We start from the raw sequence: 18,405 nt of genomic DNA on the forward strand, positions 1-18,405 counted from the left end.
ATTCTTTTTTTTTCTTTTTTTTCCATTAGTTTCAGGTGCACAAAAGAATGTAATAGTTAGACATTTATCATTTATATCCCTTACACAGTGACAACCCCTCTCCCCCCATCCACTATCTCTTGACATCGCACACTAAGTTTGACATTCTTGAATTTCTATTTTACATGGTCACTATTACTTACTAGAAGTTGTTTTCCATCTTCATTGAGAAGTACGCTTTCTAAGGTTTGCTGGATATAAATACCTTCATTGAGATCATCTAGATATCTAGAAGTGAAACCCCAGAGCAAGTTATTCATTGATAATGAAAACTTTAACAACATCTTTGAAGAAGGAAAGCAAAGATTTTCAAAAGATAAGGTAAGATACCAGGCATCCTGGCCTTCAAATAGTTCTTCATGATCTTAAGAACAAACTTGTGAGCTGAAACTCATTGTGATTAGGGCCACAGGCTGATATTTATGTCTACTGCAAGTAAAAGAAATATTCCCTAGTCCTGATTTTATGAATTACAAATATCTTAGGAGTAATGGCGTAAGAACATGGAATAGTTTAAAAGCTAACGAGTAATGAATTGTTAGGGTGGGAAGAAAGAGAATATTGTGTGGTTAGGGATAAGAAGGAAGGCTATGGTTACCAATGCTACAAAAATACATTCCTTTTTTTTTCACTTCTCATATGTAATATACTAGAATATCATCACAAACTGTAGGATTGAAAGCCATATAACTTAGTATAAACCAAGATTATTATAATACTTCACAAGAGCAGGAAATTATAATAAAACTCTAAATATTTAAAATGACTAGTGCCACAGAAAGTAAAAGACATTTACGTATGGTAGAGCTATAAATTTTGTAGTAATTGAGAAAGATGTACACATTCTAATACGTCCCCTTTCCTTCTCCATTAATTTACTATTAGAATAAGCTATTACTAAATTAATCAATACCTGTTTAAGTCTACAATATATTTATGCACACTTTGAAATGCTAAATAAAATCTGGTCACAATTTCTATGTTGTTTTCACGAAATTCTTCATCTAAATCCTGTAGCTCTGGCTTAGCTTCCAGTTTGCTTTCCCATAATTCTGGACCCTAAGAAGAAAAACACATTTATGTGAAACGTCAATAAAAATAATACTTGTTGGTAGAAATTTCTAAATAGTATTTTTAAAATTTGTTCTTGTGCCTTAGAAGGGATGTGAAAAATTGAAAGCAGAGCAACAGAAAGTAATGAAGATAAAAGAAGCCTAGATACAAAATCCTTTTGAAAGAAATGAATTTAAATTGCAACCACGATTAGCATGCTTTCAAGTGTGGGGTGCTTCAATGTGAAATATATTACACCAAAGTTATCTCCTTAAAATTTAATTACATTGTGTTAGGGCTTCCTTTATATTATTTTCGAGTTAGTTAACTGATACTAAATTTGGTTTAAAAGCTTTCCTCTTTAACTCTTTCTCCATAATGACTTAACCTCTCAGAGTCTCAGGGTTCCTAGAGAAAGCATGCTTTTATAGAAAAGACAGTGATAAAAACGCTATAGGGGAAGATTACCTTAAAATAGCTGAAATCAAATATGATATCTCCATATTTCTGTTGATCTGCTCGGTCTTTTAACCTGAAGACAGCAGGAATAAACTCAGACAGTCTCAGAAGTTCAGCAATGATGGCATTGCCACAGGAAACGATCCTTAGGATGGCCTGGCCACAGAGGTTGTTCTCAGCTAGGAAGTCCAACATCGTGAGGATCGTCAACTACTCAGTGCCCGGTTGGAATGTTTAACTGGCTTCAGAGCTGGGGTCTGTCAATCATTTGAGGAACCCAGGTCGCGGACAGAATGACTGATCCATTAAAGAAACTGTATCCAAAAAAAGAGATGAAAATTTCCATTTATTTAAGGAAGCATGTGAAACATACATAATATTTTTCTCCCAAACTATCCCTCCCCCAAAATGACTTCTGGTATGGGGGGGGGAGGGCATTTAGTCTCTGCTCTTCATGATTTCCATGTGGAGGGACTCTGCTAAATTAACACTCTTGGTCTCTTTCTCAACCCTTTATTCACTTCTCCTCATGAGGAAGGACACAATGTAGCTGATTTCTGAGCTTGGGAGAAGGAACCCCTGGGCATGTGTGGTTCAAATGTGTCCTAAATTGGACACTGATTATTAAACCTTCCTTATAGGAACCACGTCACTTGTTTTATCTTTGGGAAAAAATAACTGTGTCCTAAACTCCACTAGAATTCAGTGAGGGAACAACCTTTAAAAATGTTTTTCTCACATGTCAAGTATAGGACGTCCTTGTTAGCAAGGCTAATACATACCTGACAAAGGCTATACACTGACTCTCAACTAAGGACAAATATTTCATAATAAGCAGTGGAAAAGTTTCATTAGAAATGTACCTTGAAATGATATAATTAAAACTGATGAAAGTGAATTTTATACTTAACAAAATTTAGAGTAAAAATGCAACAACTCTGTACTGATTCAACGGACAAGCCAAGAATGAATCAAAAGTTTCTTTTACCAGATTGTAATTTTGATAATACAGTGTCTTGTACTTCATAGTGGACTTGCGTAGCATTTTGTTTAAAAAGGTAATTTTTGCAAAAAAAGTTTCAAGACATCATTCATTTTCCCAAAGTCCTCTCCCAATTCTTTTTCAAATCATTATCTTTTGAAGTGTTAATTTGTGTCATAACCTTTGTTGCATTTCTCTCCTCTCATTGTTAATTTAGCTAGGTCATCATTTGTCAACTGCATGGAAGCCTGAATTATTTTTCAACTTCACGAACAACTGTTCTTTCCCAACATTTGCACTTTTACTTTCCCACCTCCCCGAAGCTAGGTTGGACACGTGACTCAGCTTTGACCAATGAGATATGAGGAAGTCTGTAGCACTTCCAGGAAATGTTTTTTTCCTCCTACTACAAGGAGAGGTATTTGACAAGACATTCCTCTCTCTCTGCCCTGGCTATCCCCTTTATTCTTGCCTTTGAATCTGGTCCAATGAACATTTGATGCCCAAAGCCACAGTAGTCACCTTGAGACCATGAGGTGACAAGCTTAAGAGAAAAAGCCATGAACCTGAGGATTGTGGGTGGAAGGACAGAATGTAAATTCTTGTTGATATTACTGACTTGTTGGTTCCTTGATTCATTTTAATCTTCATTAAATGAACTTGAACTGTTTACAGTATATTGACTGTTAATTGGGTTTTGGATTAGTTGCAGGTCAGAGTGTTCCTATTGATACAGATTCATTCCTTCAACAAATATTTAAACCGTGCCTACTATGTGCCAAGCACTGTTTTAAGACCTGAGGATCATGTAGTGAACAAAACTAAGTTTTTGCTCTCATGAGGCCTACATACTATTGGGAGTAGGAAAGAGATGAACAGAAAAGTATATTATGTGTCAGGCTGTAATAATTGCTGTGAAGAAAAGGCATGACAAATGGATGGAGCATGTGCTATTTTAAGTAGAGTGGTTTGTGAAAGTCTCCCTGATGAGGTGATATTTGAGCAGGGATCAGAAGGAAGCCAGGGAGCGAGCAGTAGGGTATGTAAGTGTGGTCAGCAGCCTCCTAGATGGTCCCCAGTGACATCCATCTCTTTATTCATGCCCCGTGTAGGACCTGTCATGCAGGGTCTCAGCTCCCACTTCCCACACAAGAACGCAGGATATGATGAGGCCAGAAAGGAATAATAATGGAGCCACAGATAGGGGAGTCATACCACTATATTCTGGCTGGCGGCTGGTGGAGACACAAAAGGAAACATCTGCCAGTACCCCAACAGGGGGTCTTCCTGCACCCCAGTCTTGCTGGCAGCCGGGCGAGACACAAGAAGTAGGATCAACATGATCTGCAATCCACAATCCGCTTGCTAACCGCACTTGCTAGCCGCAATCCACGCTTGCTAGCGTAGCCTCGGCAGTTATATTAATGACTAATGGCTAACTGGTTACAGCTGATGGCCAACTAGTCACACCTGACGGCCATCTACTACTCAAGCCAGCACCTTTCCATGTGAGGTCAAGAGCCTGGAAACTGCTCTCTGGGACTCTGTCCCTACAGGACGCTTCCCTTGAGTGTGACTTATGGACTCCGTTCTACAGACCAGAAGATGCCAGACGCGGAAGATATCACTTCCAAAATTAGACTGCAAAAAGACTGTGACTTCTAGCTTAGGCACCCTCTCTAAGGTGCCTAAGGGAAGCAAGTTGTCATATTGTGAGGGGCCTGTGGAGGAGCCCATGTGACAAGGGACTGAAAAGCTACAGGCAACCACTCTAGTGAGCTTAGAAATGGATCCCAACTCCAGGTGAGTCTTCACAAAAGCCAACAGCTCCTGTTCACAGCTTGACTGAGCCAAAGGCACCCAGCTGACCCATAGCCCTGATTCCTGACCACAGGAACTACTATAATATTTACTGTCTTAAGTCACTGGGTTTTGGGGTAGTTTGTTATTTTACAATAGATCATGATGTGGGAGAAAGGTACTCCAGGCAGAAGTTACAAATAAGTGGAAAGGCCCGAGGGCAGGAATGTGCTAGATGAATTTAAGGCATAGCAAATTGGCCAGGTGGCTACTGCAGAGTGAGCAAAGGATAGACGCAGAGATCAGAGGAGGTAGATAGCGGTGGGTCAGATAGTCGCTGAGAAGCTACTATAGTTGTCCAGAACGGTCTCTCATGAGGGCACCCTATACTACACATTAAGGCATGAATTAGTAACAAGTCCTTTCTGTTTTCTCTGTGATGCTTGCTTATTAAGCCACATCGATGTCTAACAGGCTGAATTTCAGCCTGAATTTCAGGCTGTAGTTTCATTCCTTCCCCCCCCCCCCCACAGATATGCTCTGGCTTGGAAAATGAGAGACGAAAAGCGTTAAAATAATAAACAATGGGCAAAAAGCCACCTACTGAGGTCCTCTGGAGACCACCAAACTAACCCAGGTCTCAGCAGCATTAAACTCGAGAGTTAATGGAAGGAAGGGCAAGCTATGATTAACAAGTTTAAATGCTATCAGATTTTGGATAACAGGATAGGACAATGGGGCCATGGAGAAAACAGCTTGAAGCAAAACAACATTACCTCTCTTCTCCCTCCCCTGCCCCCCCAAAAATGAACAGATACACTCAGCACCTCCACGCACATGGTCAGGTTGGCTTAGATCTGGGATAATGACACAAGTCAAGACTTGTGTGTGTGCATCTCTTATTTTAATGCTTAAATCCTTACCCAAGAGTTACACTGCAGGCAACTTTCAAAATGTTACTTGGCTAGAGTATTTGGTAAATACTGCATTACTGGCTGAAAAACTGGCTAAGAAAGAATAGAATCTAAGACCATAATTAAAGATGCCTAACCTTGCTGCAGTATTCTCAGAGGTAGGTGGCTTTACAGAAGGTGTTAAGACTTGGTTGAGCTTTGAAAAAAAATCACTATAGAATGAGGTGCAAACACTGTAGAAGAAGCTATTTTAAACCTTCCATTTGGTCCTCTTGATGCTAAGAATGAAGAAAATTCCAATATAGGTTGTATGACTATTTAGCCTGAAATGAAACCAGAGATCCCACTCAATTTCCTAATTGTCTTTTGCAAGGAACCCAAAAAAGTGATTGTAATTTATCTTTAAGAATTTGGTATGATGGGGGCTGGGGGGTGGCAGCTGGTTAGCTCATTTGGTTAGAGCAGGGGTGTCCAGACTGCGGCCTGTGGGCCAACTGAGGCCCGGGATCCATTTTTTATTGGCCCATAGCAAATTCCAAAAATATATTTAGTTTACTTAAATAAACCAGGTGAGGCAATACGTACTTCACCTCGAGCGAGTGGCCCGGCTGTTTGTGTATTTTACCGCACATGGCCCTTGTGAAAAACGATGAAAAAAGTTTGGACACCCCTGGGTTAGAGCGTGACACCAAGATTGCCAGATTGGATGCCTGCATGGGCCACTGTGAGCTGTGCCCTCCCTAAAAAGAATGTGGTATGAAACTGTTTTTCAGTTTGAAGTATGGCATCATCCTACCAATTACCCAATGAGTACAGAACTGAATTCTGAAGTACATTAAATTGTCCTGGGACAAACCACTGTCTACCCTACTCAGATGACAAAAGAAGATAGGTCTATTTTTATCCTTTCATAAAACCTCAGCTCCATAGAGAAGAAGTTATGGTTTCCACCAACCTATTATCAAGAAAAAATGATTGTTGATCAAGATAAAAGTGACTGGCATCTCTCTTCCAGAAAAATTCTGAAATGAGCCTGATCATTTCTAGCCTGATTCCTAAATCCTGGAAAAGACAGAAGGAAAACCGGAAGGTGTAGCTAGTTGTGGGCAGAAGCCCCCGCCCTCGCCGCCCGCCCCGCGTCACCTATGTTGGAGCGAGCTCTATGCACTAGGAAATCAGGAGACCCCATTCCATTATGGGCTCTGTAAGGTTTTGATTTCGTTTTTTCTCTGTAAGAGCACGGGCAAAACAGGCTCCTCGGAACAAATTTTCGCAATGCAAAGGTCTTTGGCACCAGCATGTCACAGGTGAGGGAATTAAGGTGCAGAGAGGGGCAATGACTCGCCCAAACTCACAGCCCATGGCAGAACTAGAATTCAAACCTGAGTCCGTCAGATTGCAAAAGCGCTCACTAACCATTCAGTTTTCTCAAGAGTAAATGAAGGAACAACGACGTCCACGAAACATTGCTCCCGGAAACTTGGGAGGACTAGATGCGGGCCAAGCAGCTGAGCATCACTTCCTAAAGCGCCAAAGCGGCGTGGAAAACTATTTCCATCTAAGTGGAGACGAAGAGCCTGGACTGCAGCCCCTGCCCTGGAAAGCCCCTCAGTCCTCCACGCCGGGCTCCTCCACCCAGCCCCACCCCATGCCACTGGTGTCCCCTCGGCCAGCGCGGCCCACCCTCCGGAGCGGGGGAGGGGCAGGGCCAGGGGACCGTGTGAAAAGGGGTAGAGAGCACTCTGACTCCACTCACCTGTTATCTGGGCCGCACCAGGGCGCACGCGCGGGGCCGACGACGCGCGCGGAGTCGGCACTAGGGTCCCCACTTTGCCTTCCCGCAAGGGTCCCCCTTCTAATGCCCAGCCGCGGATCCTCAGCGGGCTAGGACCCCGGCTTCCGCCGGTCTGCCCTGGCAGTCACGTGACCAAAGGGGCGGAGAGCAGGGTGGGGCGTCATGTGACCACTCGCCGGCGACGGCTGATGACGTCAGAGCCCGCGCTCTCAGTGTCAGCTTCAGGGGAAGGGAGTTAAAGAAAGAGCTTGGGCTCTGGGTGTGGGAATTCAGGGTGCAGGCAGACGGCTCTGGGTCGGGCAACCAGGTAAGACAGAAGCGGGAGATGGTGGTGGGCGGAGTGGCGGGACGTGTCGCCTCCCTCTCGGGCTCTCCGCGGGTCTCCTGAGCTGGGGTTTGTCGACCTGGGTTATGGTCCTGGTTTTTGTCTAACGCCTCGGCAATGAGGGACAGTGTACTTCCCTCTCCAAGACCCCATCTTTCCATCCGTCAGCCCTGAGTGTATGGGGAAAAGGTCACAGATGCTTGATCTACGTAAATAAGGTTTGAACTGCCTTTAAAAGCAGGGCCTTGGGCAGCTCGTTTAAATAACCTCTCTGGGCCTCAGGTTCCTTTTTTCTCATGTCAGTGGTTGTGAGGAGAAGAGGTAATGAGAATGGAGCGCCAGGGCGCCAGTTTAGGGCACTGTCGGGGACCTAGAAATGGTGGTTGCTGCTGTAAGTGGCGGCGAATCTTTATTGATCGCCTGTTTTGTGTGAGGAGCTGTTTCATATGCTGTAGAATATGTCAGAGTGCTAGTTGAAGTCGTTCCCAGGGTGAAGGAATGGTGGACCTGTGAGCAAATAGTTGTGCTGAGATTTATTGTGTTTTATAATAGAAGGTGTGTGTGTGTGAGAAAGAGAGAGACAGAGAGACAGAGAGAGAGAGAGAGAGAGATGCAACATGAGGAAGGGAACAAACAATTGCTTGTATAGATAAGAGGAGGCTTCAAAAAGAAAGATGAACCCTTGCATCTTGAAAAAGGAGATGTGGCTCTGGCTAAACTTGTATAGGCCCCATGGATTCAAAGGAGCAGCACACCTTGTAAATGATTTACTCTGTGCCTCCCACTGTACGGTACGAAAGACAAGAGGATGGCACAGTAGAGAAGTACTTTTCCATGAGCTGATAATTGGTTCTGCCAGCAGAATGAGAATGTTACAGACCTGATAGGGTCTGAATGTTTGTGTGGCCCCCTCCCTCAGTCCTATATTGAAATCCTAATGCCCGTGGGATGCTATTAGAAGGTGGGGCCTTTGGGAGGTGCTTAGGTGAGGAGGGTGGAGCTCTCATGAATGGGGTGAGTGCTTTAGAAAGAGGCTCCAGAGAGCTCCCTTGCCCTTTATGGAAGGGCCTTCACCAGAACATCACCATGCTGGTGCTTTGATCTTGGACTTCGCAGCCTCCAGAACTGTGAGAAATAAATGTCTGTTGTTTATAAGCTACACAGCCCATGGTATTTTGTTACAGCAGCCCAAATTGCCTAAGACAAGGCCTGTTAGGGGAGGCCAAATAAGGTGCTAGGGAAAAACTCGGGAAATGCGTAATCTTGTTTTAAATTTTCTTGGAGACTATAGGTACAGAGAACACAAAGATCATTGTGACCTAGGAAGGCTCTAAGAGGAGGTTGATTTAAACCGGTTATTTCTCAACTACTACACTACTGCCATTTTGGGCCAGGAAATTCTTTGTTTGAGGGGTTGTCCTGTGACTTACGTACTTAGCTGTACTTCATGGGAGGAATAGGGAAAAGTGTGTCTACTCCATCTTTCTGCCCTGTCCATTCTCTTTGCTTCCCAATCTGAATATTTTCCCCTGAAATACTCCAGAATTACAGAAGGTGGTTTTCCCTGGCTCTCTGTAAGTGTACAGCTTCACTGGAGTAGTGTGACTTTGCATTCACATAGTAAGGACAGTTACCACGTGTTAGACACTTCCCATTTTTCCTGAATTGTGTTAATACTTGTATACATTGTGTCTTAGTCAGCTCCAGCTGCTGTTTGAAAAAATAACATGGACTGGTGGCTTAAACAACAGAGAATTATTACAGTTTTTGGAGGCAGGGTGCTGGCATGGTTGGCTACTGGTGAGGGCTCTCTTTCTGGCTTGCAGATGGCCACCTTCCCCCCTACCTGCAGTGTCCTTACATGGTAGTGGGGGTGAGGGGAAAGAGAATCTCTTCCTCTTCTAATAAAGACACTAATCCCATCATGAGGGCTTTACCCTCATGACTTCACCTAAACCTCATTATCTCCGGAAGACCTCATCTTCAGACACCAATACATTGAGTGTTAGGGGCTCAGTATATGAATTTTCTCAGTGTTCTCCATACTTGTTTGATCCTAAGAATCATCTGGCGGGCTTCATAAAAGTCTAGTTTCCTTAGAGTGTCCACTGGAGATTATGACGCAATACATTGAGATAGTATCCGTAATCTGTAGTTTTTGTATTTCTACTAATTCTTAAGCTCAGATAAGTTTGAGAAAACTACAAAATTTAATTTATCCTTAATAACACTGTGAAACAGATACGATTATCTGCTTTTCACATGGCAGCAAACTGCAGGTAGAGAAGTTAAGCAGCATAACCAGCCCATGCAATCAGTTTTCAGTGGCGTGGACGTGATGGAATTTTCAGACATCTGTGTCCATTGTCCATTCTCTTAAGCATTACTGTATTGTTGCTCATCGTATTTTAATGATAAAATTGATAGCAACATTTGCTCCCATTTTAAAAGATGTATGTGCTGGGGATTATTCTGAGTGTTTTATTATCTATATTAACTCATTGAGTACTGGCCATAATCCTTGAGGTAGGCACTGGATCAGTGTCAGTTTTGATCCAGGTAGGCACTGGATCATCCCAGTTTTGCAGAAAGGGAAAGTGAAGCACTGAGAGGTTAAATCATTTGCCTAAAGTCATTCAGCTACTTACGTAGAAAATCAGGCTTTGAATTAGGTAGTCTGGCTCCCCAAGATGCATGCTTAACCCCTACCCTATATTGCTTCCATCTTCTACTCCGTAATGCAACTCATGTTTATTTTAATATGAACATGTTTCATGTTTATCTATAAGTAAAATTGATATTCCAAGAATATGTGCCATTTGTGCCGTGGCTTTGCCCCGTCTTGTTTACCCACTCTGGTTTATATATAGTACGCTTTGATAACGGTGTCTCTGGAACCGTGGTGTGTGATGCAGCAACCACGAGGCACATGTGGTTGTTTACATCGATTAAAACTAAATGAAATGAAAAACTGAATTCCTCAGTCACGCTAACCACATTTCAGGTAACCACTAACCACCTACGCCTAGTGGCTTCCCTATTGGACAGTAGATTGTAGAACATTTTTGTCATGGTTAAAAGTTCCATTGAACTTTTAGTGTTCAAGATAATTTAGATTTACATGAAGATTTACATTTCTAGTCGTTCATGAAGACTGACTAGAAAAATGAATACGCAAACCATACCTATCATGTGATCCTCGCAAGATTGTGTTTTTTGAGTAACAGTTGGTATTATAATAGGTAAACCCCAAAATCTAAATGGCTATGCACAATTGAAGTGTTTATTTCTTTCCCTCGTGGAGCCTGATTGGTGGGCAGTTTTCCTCTCAGCAGTGGTAAAGTCCTTCCATACAGTGAGTCTCCATCTTCAGTATATCGCTTCTACGGTCACTGCCTGCCTGTTCCAAGCTATCAAATGGGAAGGAATATGGGGAAAATGTGGGGATTTTATGGATTGGGCCTGGAAGTGGCTCATGTTTCATGACCTTGAATTCAATCATCTGGCCACACCTCACTGCAAAGATGGCTGCAAACTGGTCCAGCTGTATACCCAGGTTGAAGAGGTATGGATTTGGTGGGCACTGAGCTGATGTCTGCCACAGTGTCCTGTCCTTAGCTTACCCTGAGGAACAGTCTAGAAGCAGTCCTGAGAATCTTACTCTTGCATTTATTGTAAGGATATTATTGAGGATGTTTTTCAGTATGACTCACGTTATCTCATTATCAGGACCCATGCTGCTTTGATTGCCAGGGGCATCCTTATTTTTCCTGAATTTCCTGTGTCCTTTATGGAGAAAGAGAATCCAGTAACTCACTTTTCGTTTTGATTGTCAAGACACTCATAGCATTACAAGTATAATACTGTGTGGAGTCCTAAAGAATACTAAACGCTGCATGATTGCTTTCTAATGTCATGTACTTGGTTTTCCCTTTAATCTGTTTTTCAATTCTGATTTTAAATTTTTCCATCTTATTGCATGTATGTATATTGTGTAATCTGTCGCAACTTGTTTATTGTAATACTGTGTTTCCCTGATAAGACCTAGCTGGACAATCAGCTCTAATGCGTCTTTTGGAGCAAAAATTAATATAAGACCCAGTCTTATTGTACTGTAATATAAGACTGGGTCTTAATACTATACTATACTATAATAAATACCGAGTCTTATATTAATTTTTGCTCCAAAAGACGCATTAGAGCTGATTGTCTGCCTAGATCTTATTTTCGGGGCAACAGGGTAAAGTGAGATAGGAAATAAACACTCTTTCGTCCAAACGCAGATGTTCAAAAATCATCATTGGTTATTCATAGTCATATTTTCTTTCTCTTTTGGTGTAAAATTTTAACACCACAGAAAGTCCTAGAAAAGAACATAACAAGAACCCTTGTTCCACCATTTGAATTTTACCATCTGTAACATTTTGGCCTATTTGCTTCAGGTCTTGATTGTTAAGATAAGTTTTAAAAAATAAGGCTAAAATTCCTATTTGACTGACTCTGACCCAATTGGATTCTTTATCCTGCACTTAAGACCCTGTCAACTGATGGTCTTTAGTGCCAATAGGAACCCCAATTTGGAGTGCAGTGAAGAAGGAAACTTTATTAGTGCGTCCAGCTCAATTGTGATCCAACATAGCTGTGAGAACAGCAAGACTATGGAACAACTCAATAGTGTTACAGCTCAATTATGAAATAGCACGGCCCTGAGGCTGCCCTGGGGTGAGTGGTCCTGGGATGAGGCCTCCCTGGCTAGACAGCTCTGTTCTGCTCTGGCCCGGTCTGGTCCAGTCCTGTCTGGTGCACTTTACCCATCCTGCTCAGCGCTGGGTGTTTCAGCTTCAGCCTGGGAAACGCAGCCTTCAGTCTTTGGTGGAAAGGGATGTTGTGCTCTCTGAGCCAGAGGGGAGCACACTTATATAGAGAAAAAGACCCTCCTGCCCAGTCCCTGATTGGTCCATTTTCATGCAAATATGGACTCCAAATGCTCACAGTTTGGTCCCAAAAGCACTGCCCTGATTGGTGGTAATGGAGCTTCTCCTTTTGGATGGTGAAAATGCTAATGAGGATGTAGCTGCATGGCTCCGATTGGATGGGGAAAGTCTCAATCCTATTGGTTGAAATACAATTCCAGGAACCCCTTTATAAAGGTGGCTCAGATGGCAGGAACACAGTGCAAGGAGGCAGGAAGCTTCTCCCACGCTTCTCCCTGAAGTGTGGTTTGTGTGAGTGGCCCCAGTTTGGAAATGAGTGCTAGGCTCTGTTTTAAAATTTGAGCCCAGTTAGCCGTTAGCAACTCTTCTTGGTAGCTATCTTCTTTCTCTGGGTCGACAACCCTGTACCCTATGCCCCAAAATATACTAAATATTTGTTAATTGAATGATTTAAATTGATGAGTTATATTGTGGTATTGTCTGTGGTAGACTAACACCTCAAAAATAGAAATCAGCGGCGTAGGCATCTTCTCTGTGCCCTTCCCTTTATACCCTGTGTCTTTTTTAATGAGTCTTTTAACGGGTCTTTTTAAAATGATTGACACAGTAAGGCACTCAATGTCTATTGTTGAATGAATGAATGAATCTAATTAAAAGGACCAATAATGAAGAAACTACTGTGGTCAGCTATGAGATAAAGGTGGTGGCAATGGAGAGGATGAAAATGCCATAGATAATAGACAGTTCCCCAGGTCCTATTGCTAATTAATACTGTACTGTGTGCTAGACCACACTGTGTTATTCCTTCCCATTTTAAAGATGGTAAACTTAGGTTCGGAGAAGTTTCAGCAAACTGCCCTGGTCACTCAGTAAGTAGTGAAGTAGCAGAGCCTGCATTCATGCTATGTTTAGAGGACTTTAAGCAAACACCTTGTTTTTCCTGCTATCATACAGCCTTCCCATCCCTCTAAGCCTGTGTGAATTTTCCCTCTATTTTTCTAGTTGGTTTCAGTGGATTGAATTTCAGGTGGTTTCTGAATTAAGCAAAGATGTCTTTATATAGGTAAGTTTACAAAAGTGTTCTAAAGCTTCAAGTGTTGGTGGTTGAAGGTATAGATTAGGGAGTGTTTAATATGAATGTAATAATTGAAACTGATATAGTGGATGAACTATCAAAAGACAAGAGTTTATAGAGAAATTCTGCTTTTACTGAAACAGAGTATGTGATCTCACCAAGTCTGTACATCTGTTGGAACTAGTGGAGCTGTCAGGAATATATATTTTTTTAGTTTTCAGAATTGAATATGCATAGATGTCAGGGAAGTTAAAAATTACAGGTTTTCAAACTATTTTGTTATTTTCGCTTTTTAGAAAAATACATCAAATAAGCAGTGTACTTTTTCTCACCCATTTATGTTTTAAGTTTGTAAGAACTGTGCTCTTGTTCAGTTCTTCAGAGAATCAAGGAATCTTTTGGAAGAGAGTATTCTCCCTCCTTTAAAAAGGGAAGACCGTTACCTTCCCCATATATTGAGTGAATCTATATTTGGTGGCCCAGGTGATGGCACAATGCTTGGGTATCCTTTCAAGGAATAGAGAATGTACATAATAGTGTGGCACTTATGGGAGCTTGGATATATTCATATGGATGTTTATAGCAGTTGTATATTCCTATGCAGTTATTCTAACTCGTAAATTTTGTTTTATTGTGTTTGAAAACTTAGGTAATAATTTCAAGATGCCAGGACGTTCCAGTTCAAACACAGGTTCAACTGGTTTTATATCCTTCAGCGGTGTAGAATCTGCTCTCTCCTCCTTAAAAAACTTCCAGTCCTGCATCAGCTCTGGAATGGACACAGCTTCTAGTGTTGCTTTGGATCTTGTGGAAACTCAGAGTAAGTAATAATTAAAATGTATTTCTTTTGTGTTTACTTTGAGGTAACTGGTGTGGTAGCCTTATTCTAGGGATGCGAGGTATTGTTCACCTTATGTGTTTCTTTGGGACGACCATTTAATCCCTCTAGACATCTGTTTTCTCATCTCATTCCATACACCACATAATGATGTACTCAGGGTGAAATGAGGTTGGCTCATTCATGCGTGTTCAAACAGTTAGGTGCCGCCAGAAATTGCACTAGAAATTTATAGGCTAAAACATGAAACTTCTTGACCTCAAGGAGCTTACAATCAAAAGTATGTGACATTTGTGACTTATACAGTATACAAATGCACTTGATAAATTCTTTTCCAGTAATGTAACTATACTTTGTTCATGCTTGATTACCTTCTAGAAAGACTAAGCTTATGCTTGGGGTACTGCCGAAGGGCCTCTACAAAGTAAGACAAGTTCAGCGTTGATGAACTTGACCAACATTTTTTTATCAGAACATCTAGAAAGATGTTATATGCTCTCTTTGGATTAGAGTTGTTTATGTTATGTTACATGGAAACGGGAGCAACATAATCTTTTTTGTTTTCTTTTTGATATCATTGGTTTTCAGCAACATGATTATGATGGGCCTTGGTGTGATTTTCTTTGTTTATTCTGTCTGGTGTTTTTTGTACGTTATAGATTTGTGGGCTTACACTTTTGTTCACATTTGGAAAAATTTCTGCTACTATTTCTTCAAATACTTTTTCTGTTCCTCCCCCCTTTCCTTCTGGGACTCCAATTACATGTTTGTTAGACTACTTGATTTTGTCCCATAAGCCAGTAAGGCTCAGTTGATTTTCTTCCCATTTTTTTTCCCTCTAGCTTCAGTTTGAATAGTTTCTATTATTATGTCTTCAAGTTCATTACTCTTAGATACAAAATCAAGTATCTAATCTGCTGTTAAGTCTATTCAGTAAATTTTTAATTTCAGGTATTGGATTTTTTTAGCTCTAGAAAACATAAATAGAATCTTATTTCCATCTTCCATTTCTCCCTTTATTATGTTCACAATTTCCTCTATATTCTTGAGTATGTGGAGTTATAATTGCTGTTTAATGTCCTTGTCTGCTAATTCTGTCATCTCTGTCTGTTCCTGCTTCTTGACATGGATACTGTGCATTATGTTGTTGAGTGTTTGGATTTTGTTATCTTACTTTAAAGAGTTTTGACATTTGTTTTGGCAGGCAGCTAAGTAATTTGTGGATTGGGCTGATCCTTTCCAGGCTTTTTGTTAAACTTTGTTAAGTGGGTCTAGTGTAGCTTTACTTTCGGGCTAATTTAGCCTTGTTACAAAGCTTGGCCTTTCTGGAGTCTCTGTTGATTGCCTAGAGGGTTCTGTGAGAGGGTTCTACTCTGCTAGATGGAACTTGAATGTCTTCCGGTCTGTTGAATTCTGGGAATGGTTCACCTCACAGCTCCCAGTAATGTTCCTCAGCAGCTTAGGTTTCAGCATCAGGCTCAAGGGGGTTCCTGTGCGGGTTCCTAGAGCTCGTTCTCTGCATACGTAGCTCCCTCCCCAGGCTCTGTCTCTGCATACGTAGCTCCCTCCCCGGGCTCTGTCTCTGCATACATAGCTCCCTTCCAGGGCTCTGTCTCGCAAACCCCTGCTACCTCAGGCTCCCTGAACCCCAATCTCTGGCTCCTGGGTCCTTCAAGACATCTGTGCTCTGCTTGGCTTCCTCCTCCCTGGTGCAGAGAGGAGGGCACTCACAGGGCTTAGCTCACTTGTTTCCCTGTTTGCAGGAATCATAGTTCTGCTCTGCCTGTTGTTCCACTGTCTGAAAGCAGTTGTTTCATATATTTCTGTCCAGTTTCCTAATCATTCATGGCAGGAGGGCTAGTTCCATACCAGTTATTCATTCTTGGCTGGTAGCAGAAGTCACACATGATCTTTAGTGGATAGGCTCTAAAAGTCCTAACCCTGCCCAGCCTGATTTGCAGTCTATTTTTGGATATTTGGCTTTGGTAAGTAGCTTGGATAAAAGCCATAATAAAATCTTAAATCATGAGAGGGAAGAGCTGGAACATAAACCTTCTGGAGAATTGTATGTTTATTTTCATGATTTGCTTTGAAGGACTCAGAGTGTTTTTGCTATCAAGTTCCTTTTAAAAAAAAAGTGTATTTTGGTGCAAAATACAACCTATTTTATGTAATTTAAAAAGAAATGTAAGCATTGTGTTTTGAAAGGTTCAGGCTCTAGAGTAGGGGTCGGCAAAGTTTTTTTAATAAGGGATCAGATAGCAAATATTTTCACCTTTGGGGGCCATGCAAATACTCTGTTGCAGCTCTTACAATTATGCTGAAAATAGTTTTGACGCTGTGGACCTGATGTAAGGTTCTCAAGGACCACATCCCAAGAACCACTGGTTATGAAGGTAAGTTGGAAGCCATGAGCAGGAGGTAGATGACATGAGAAATTCCCTGCAGAAAGAATGCCTACGATGACCCCTGCTGGTACAATTCAGGAAGCTCTTTTAGGAGAGCAGTTTTAATGTCACACCAGACTGAGGTGTTGTCCAAGCACCCAGAGAGGAGAAAAACACTTGGTATTTAAGGAAATTTGAAGGTAACTCAGCCTGTAACAGTAGATGAAAGACTCGTAGAAGACAGCCAGTATCACCACTCAATTGTAAGGACTTACAATCAGCCTGATATGGGCTCCAGTCCCAGCTGCATCCTTAGTTCTGTAACTTGATCAAAGTTAGGTCACTTCTCTGAACTTCTAATACCTCACCTGTGAAATAGGGATAAAAGTGGCCACTTCATAAGGTTGTTGGGATTAAATAAGATAATACATGCACAGTGCTCTCAGCATAGTGTTTATTCAGTAGCTATCATAAACAATAGCCCAGCAATTAGTACGTTTAAGGGTCAGAGCTTAGAAGGAGGAGAAGGGCCTGTGTGTGAAAAGGGGAACAAAGGTAGATGAGTTTGGAAGTCCGCTAAAAGCTTTAGGTTTGAGCTTAGCTAAATCAGTTATTCATCAGACACATTAGCTAAACCTACAAAGACTAATAAAGGTTTTGTCCAAGCTGTTTAGAGCCTACCTGGGGAGTAAGACACGTAGATGTTACTCGATCATTAAGTGAACACTGAGTGCCTGAGAAGTGATGCTTTGCCAGGGAGTTGGGACTTTATCACCGGAGGGTTTAAAGTAGAGGAGGAGCACGGTAAGATCCAGTAGTAGAACGAGAACCCTCATGGCGAGCCAGAGGACGTGATGGAGGAAGGAGATACCTCAAGGGGCCCATATGATAATTTCAGGAGCTCGAGTGAAAAAAATAATAAGTTCAACGTGGAGAGTATATTGTCGTTGAGATGAGGAGGATTTGCTTTGTGTGCTTTGTGTCTTACACCCACGTTCTCATGTAGACAGAAGAGGGTCATACAAGAGTGCAGGGCTTTGCATACACAATGCCCGGGTTCTTAGCTCCATCACTTACCCCTTTTGTGACCTTGGGCAAGCTCTGTAACCTCTGTTTGGCTTAGATTTCTCATTTGTAAAAGGCATTACGTGGGGATGCAGTGAGATGATACCTGGAAGTGACATAGAGCTGTCCTTGACACTTAACAAGTGCTCGCTAGACTATTATTTTAGTCATTTTGTTTGCATTTGAGTTGACTATGTGGTTGGACAACAGTGAATGGATTGGGAGAAAATTAAAGTGCAAAAGAACGCGAGGAAAGTTCATGAACTATCTTCAGAGCAGAAATAGTACCTTTTCCTCTTAGCCTTCCAAGATTAAGCACACTTTCTGTTGACCTTTTGGGTTGCCCAACTTCATCACAGAGTAGGATGAATGAGCTTTGTTAAGATGGGTGGGAGCGATCGCTTAGGTATCATTTTCTCACTTTGCACGGCAGTGCCCTTGTCACTATATTATTAAGTTTTTGGGGAAGGGGATTCTGCTCCCAGGAACTCAAGGGGTGGGGATGTGTTCTGCTTTGTTTCCTGTTGGTTGCATATTCCTATGCCAGGTGATTGTCCCGATTCAACTTTCTAGCACATTTGAAATGATCGCCTGCCTGTGTTCTGTTACAGCATGTGGTGTCTGGGCAATTAGACTTACGGCCACCATGTCTAGTGAGTTTTTCTTCAAACTTGTTGATATTCTAGTAATAGCTTCTTTAATTGACCTGATTGGATTACCTTAGGAGATTTTTCAGATA

At 41.8% G+C, this 18,405-nt stretch overlaps 2 protein-coding genes across 3 annotated transcripts in view; one reads left to right on the forward strand and one right to left on the reverse strand.

Moving 5' to 3' along the window:
* WASHC5 (WASH complex subunit 5) overlaps positions 1–7,172 on the reverse strand; it is a 55,796-nt gene extending 48,624 nt beyond the window's left edge. The window contains 4 exon segments of the mRNA XM_033125826.1: positions 183–267; positions 953–1,098; positions 1,561–1,865; positions 7,004–7,172. Coding sequence (XP_032981717.1) covers positions 183–267; positions 953–1,098; positions 1,561–1,746 — 417 coding nt within the window. The 5' untranslated portion in view covers positions 1,747–1,865; positions 7,004–7,172.
* Positions 7,173–7,226: 54 nt separating this feature from the next.
* The window catches only part of NSMCE2 (NSE2 (MMS21) homolog, SMC5-SMC6 complex SUMO ligase), a 210,139-nt gene continuing 198,960 nt past the window's right edge, over positions 7,227–18,405 (forward strand). For both annotated transcript variants that reach the window (XM_033126607.1, XM_033126608.1), the window contains exons 1-2: positions 7,227–7,349; positions 14,026–14,196. In XM_033126607.1, the coding sequence (XP_032982498.1) occupies positions 14,040–14,196 (157 nt within the window). In that variant the 5' untranslated portion in view covers positions 7,227–7,349; positions 14,026–14,039. The remainder of the gene's footprint in view (positions 7,350–14,025; positions 14,197–18,405) is intronic.

Source organism: Rhinolophus ferrumequinum, chromosome 14 (genome assembly GCF_004115265.2).
Source record: "Rhinolophus ferrumequinum isolate MPI-CBG mRhiFer1 chromosome 14, mRhiFer1_v1.p, whole genome shotgun sequence".
NCBI classification, from domain to species: domain Eukaryota; kingdom Metazoa; phylum Chordata; class Mammalia; order Chiroptera; family Rhinolophidae; genus Rhinolophus; species Rhinolophus ferrumequinum.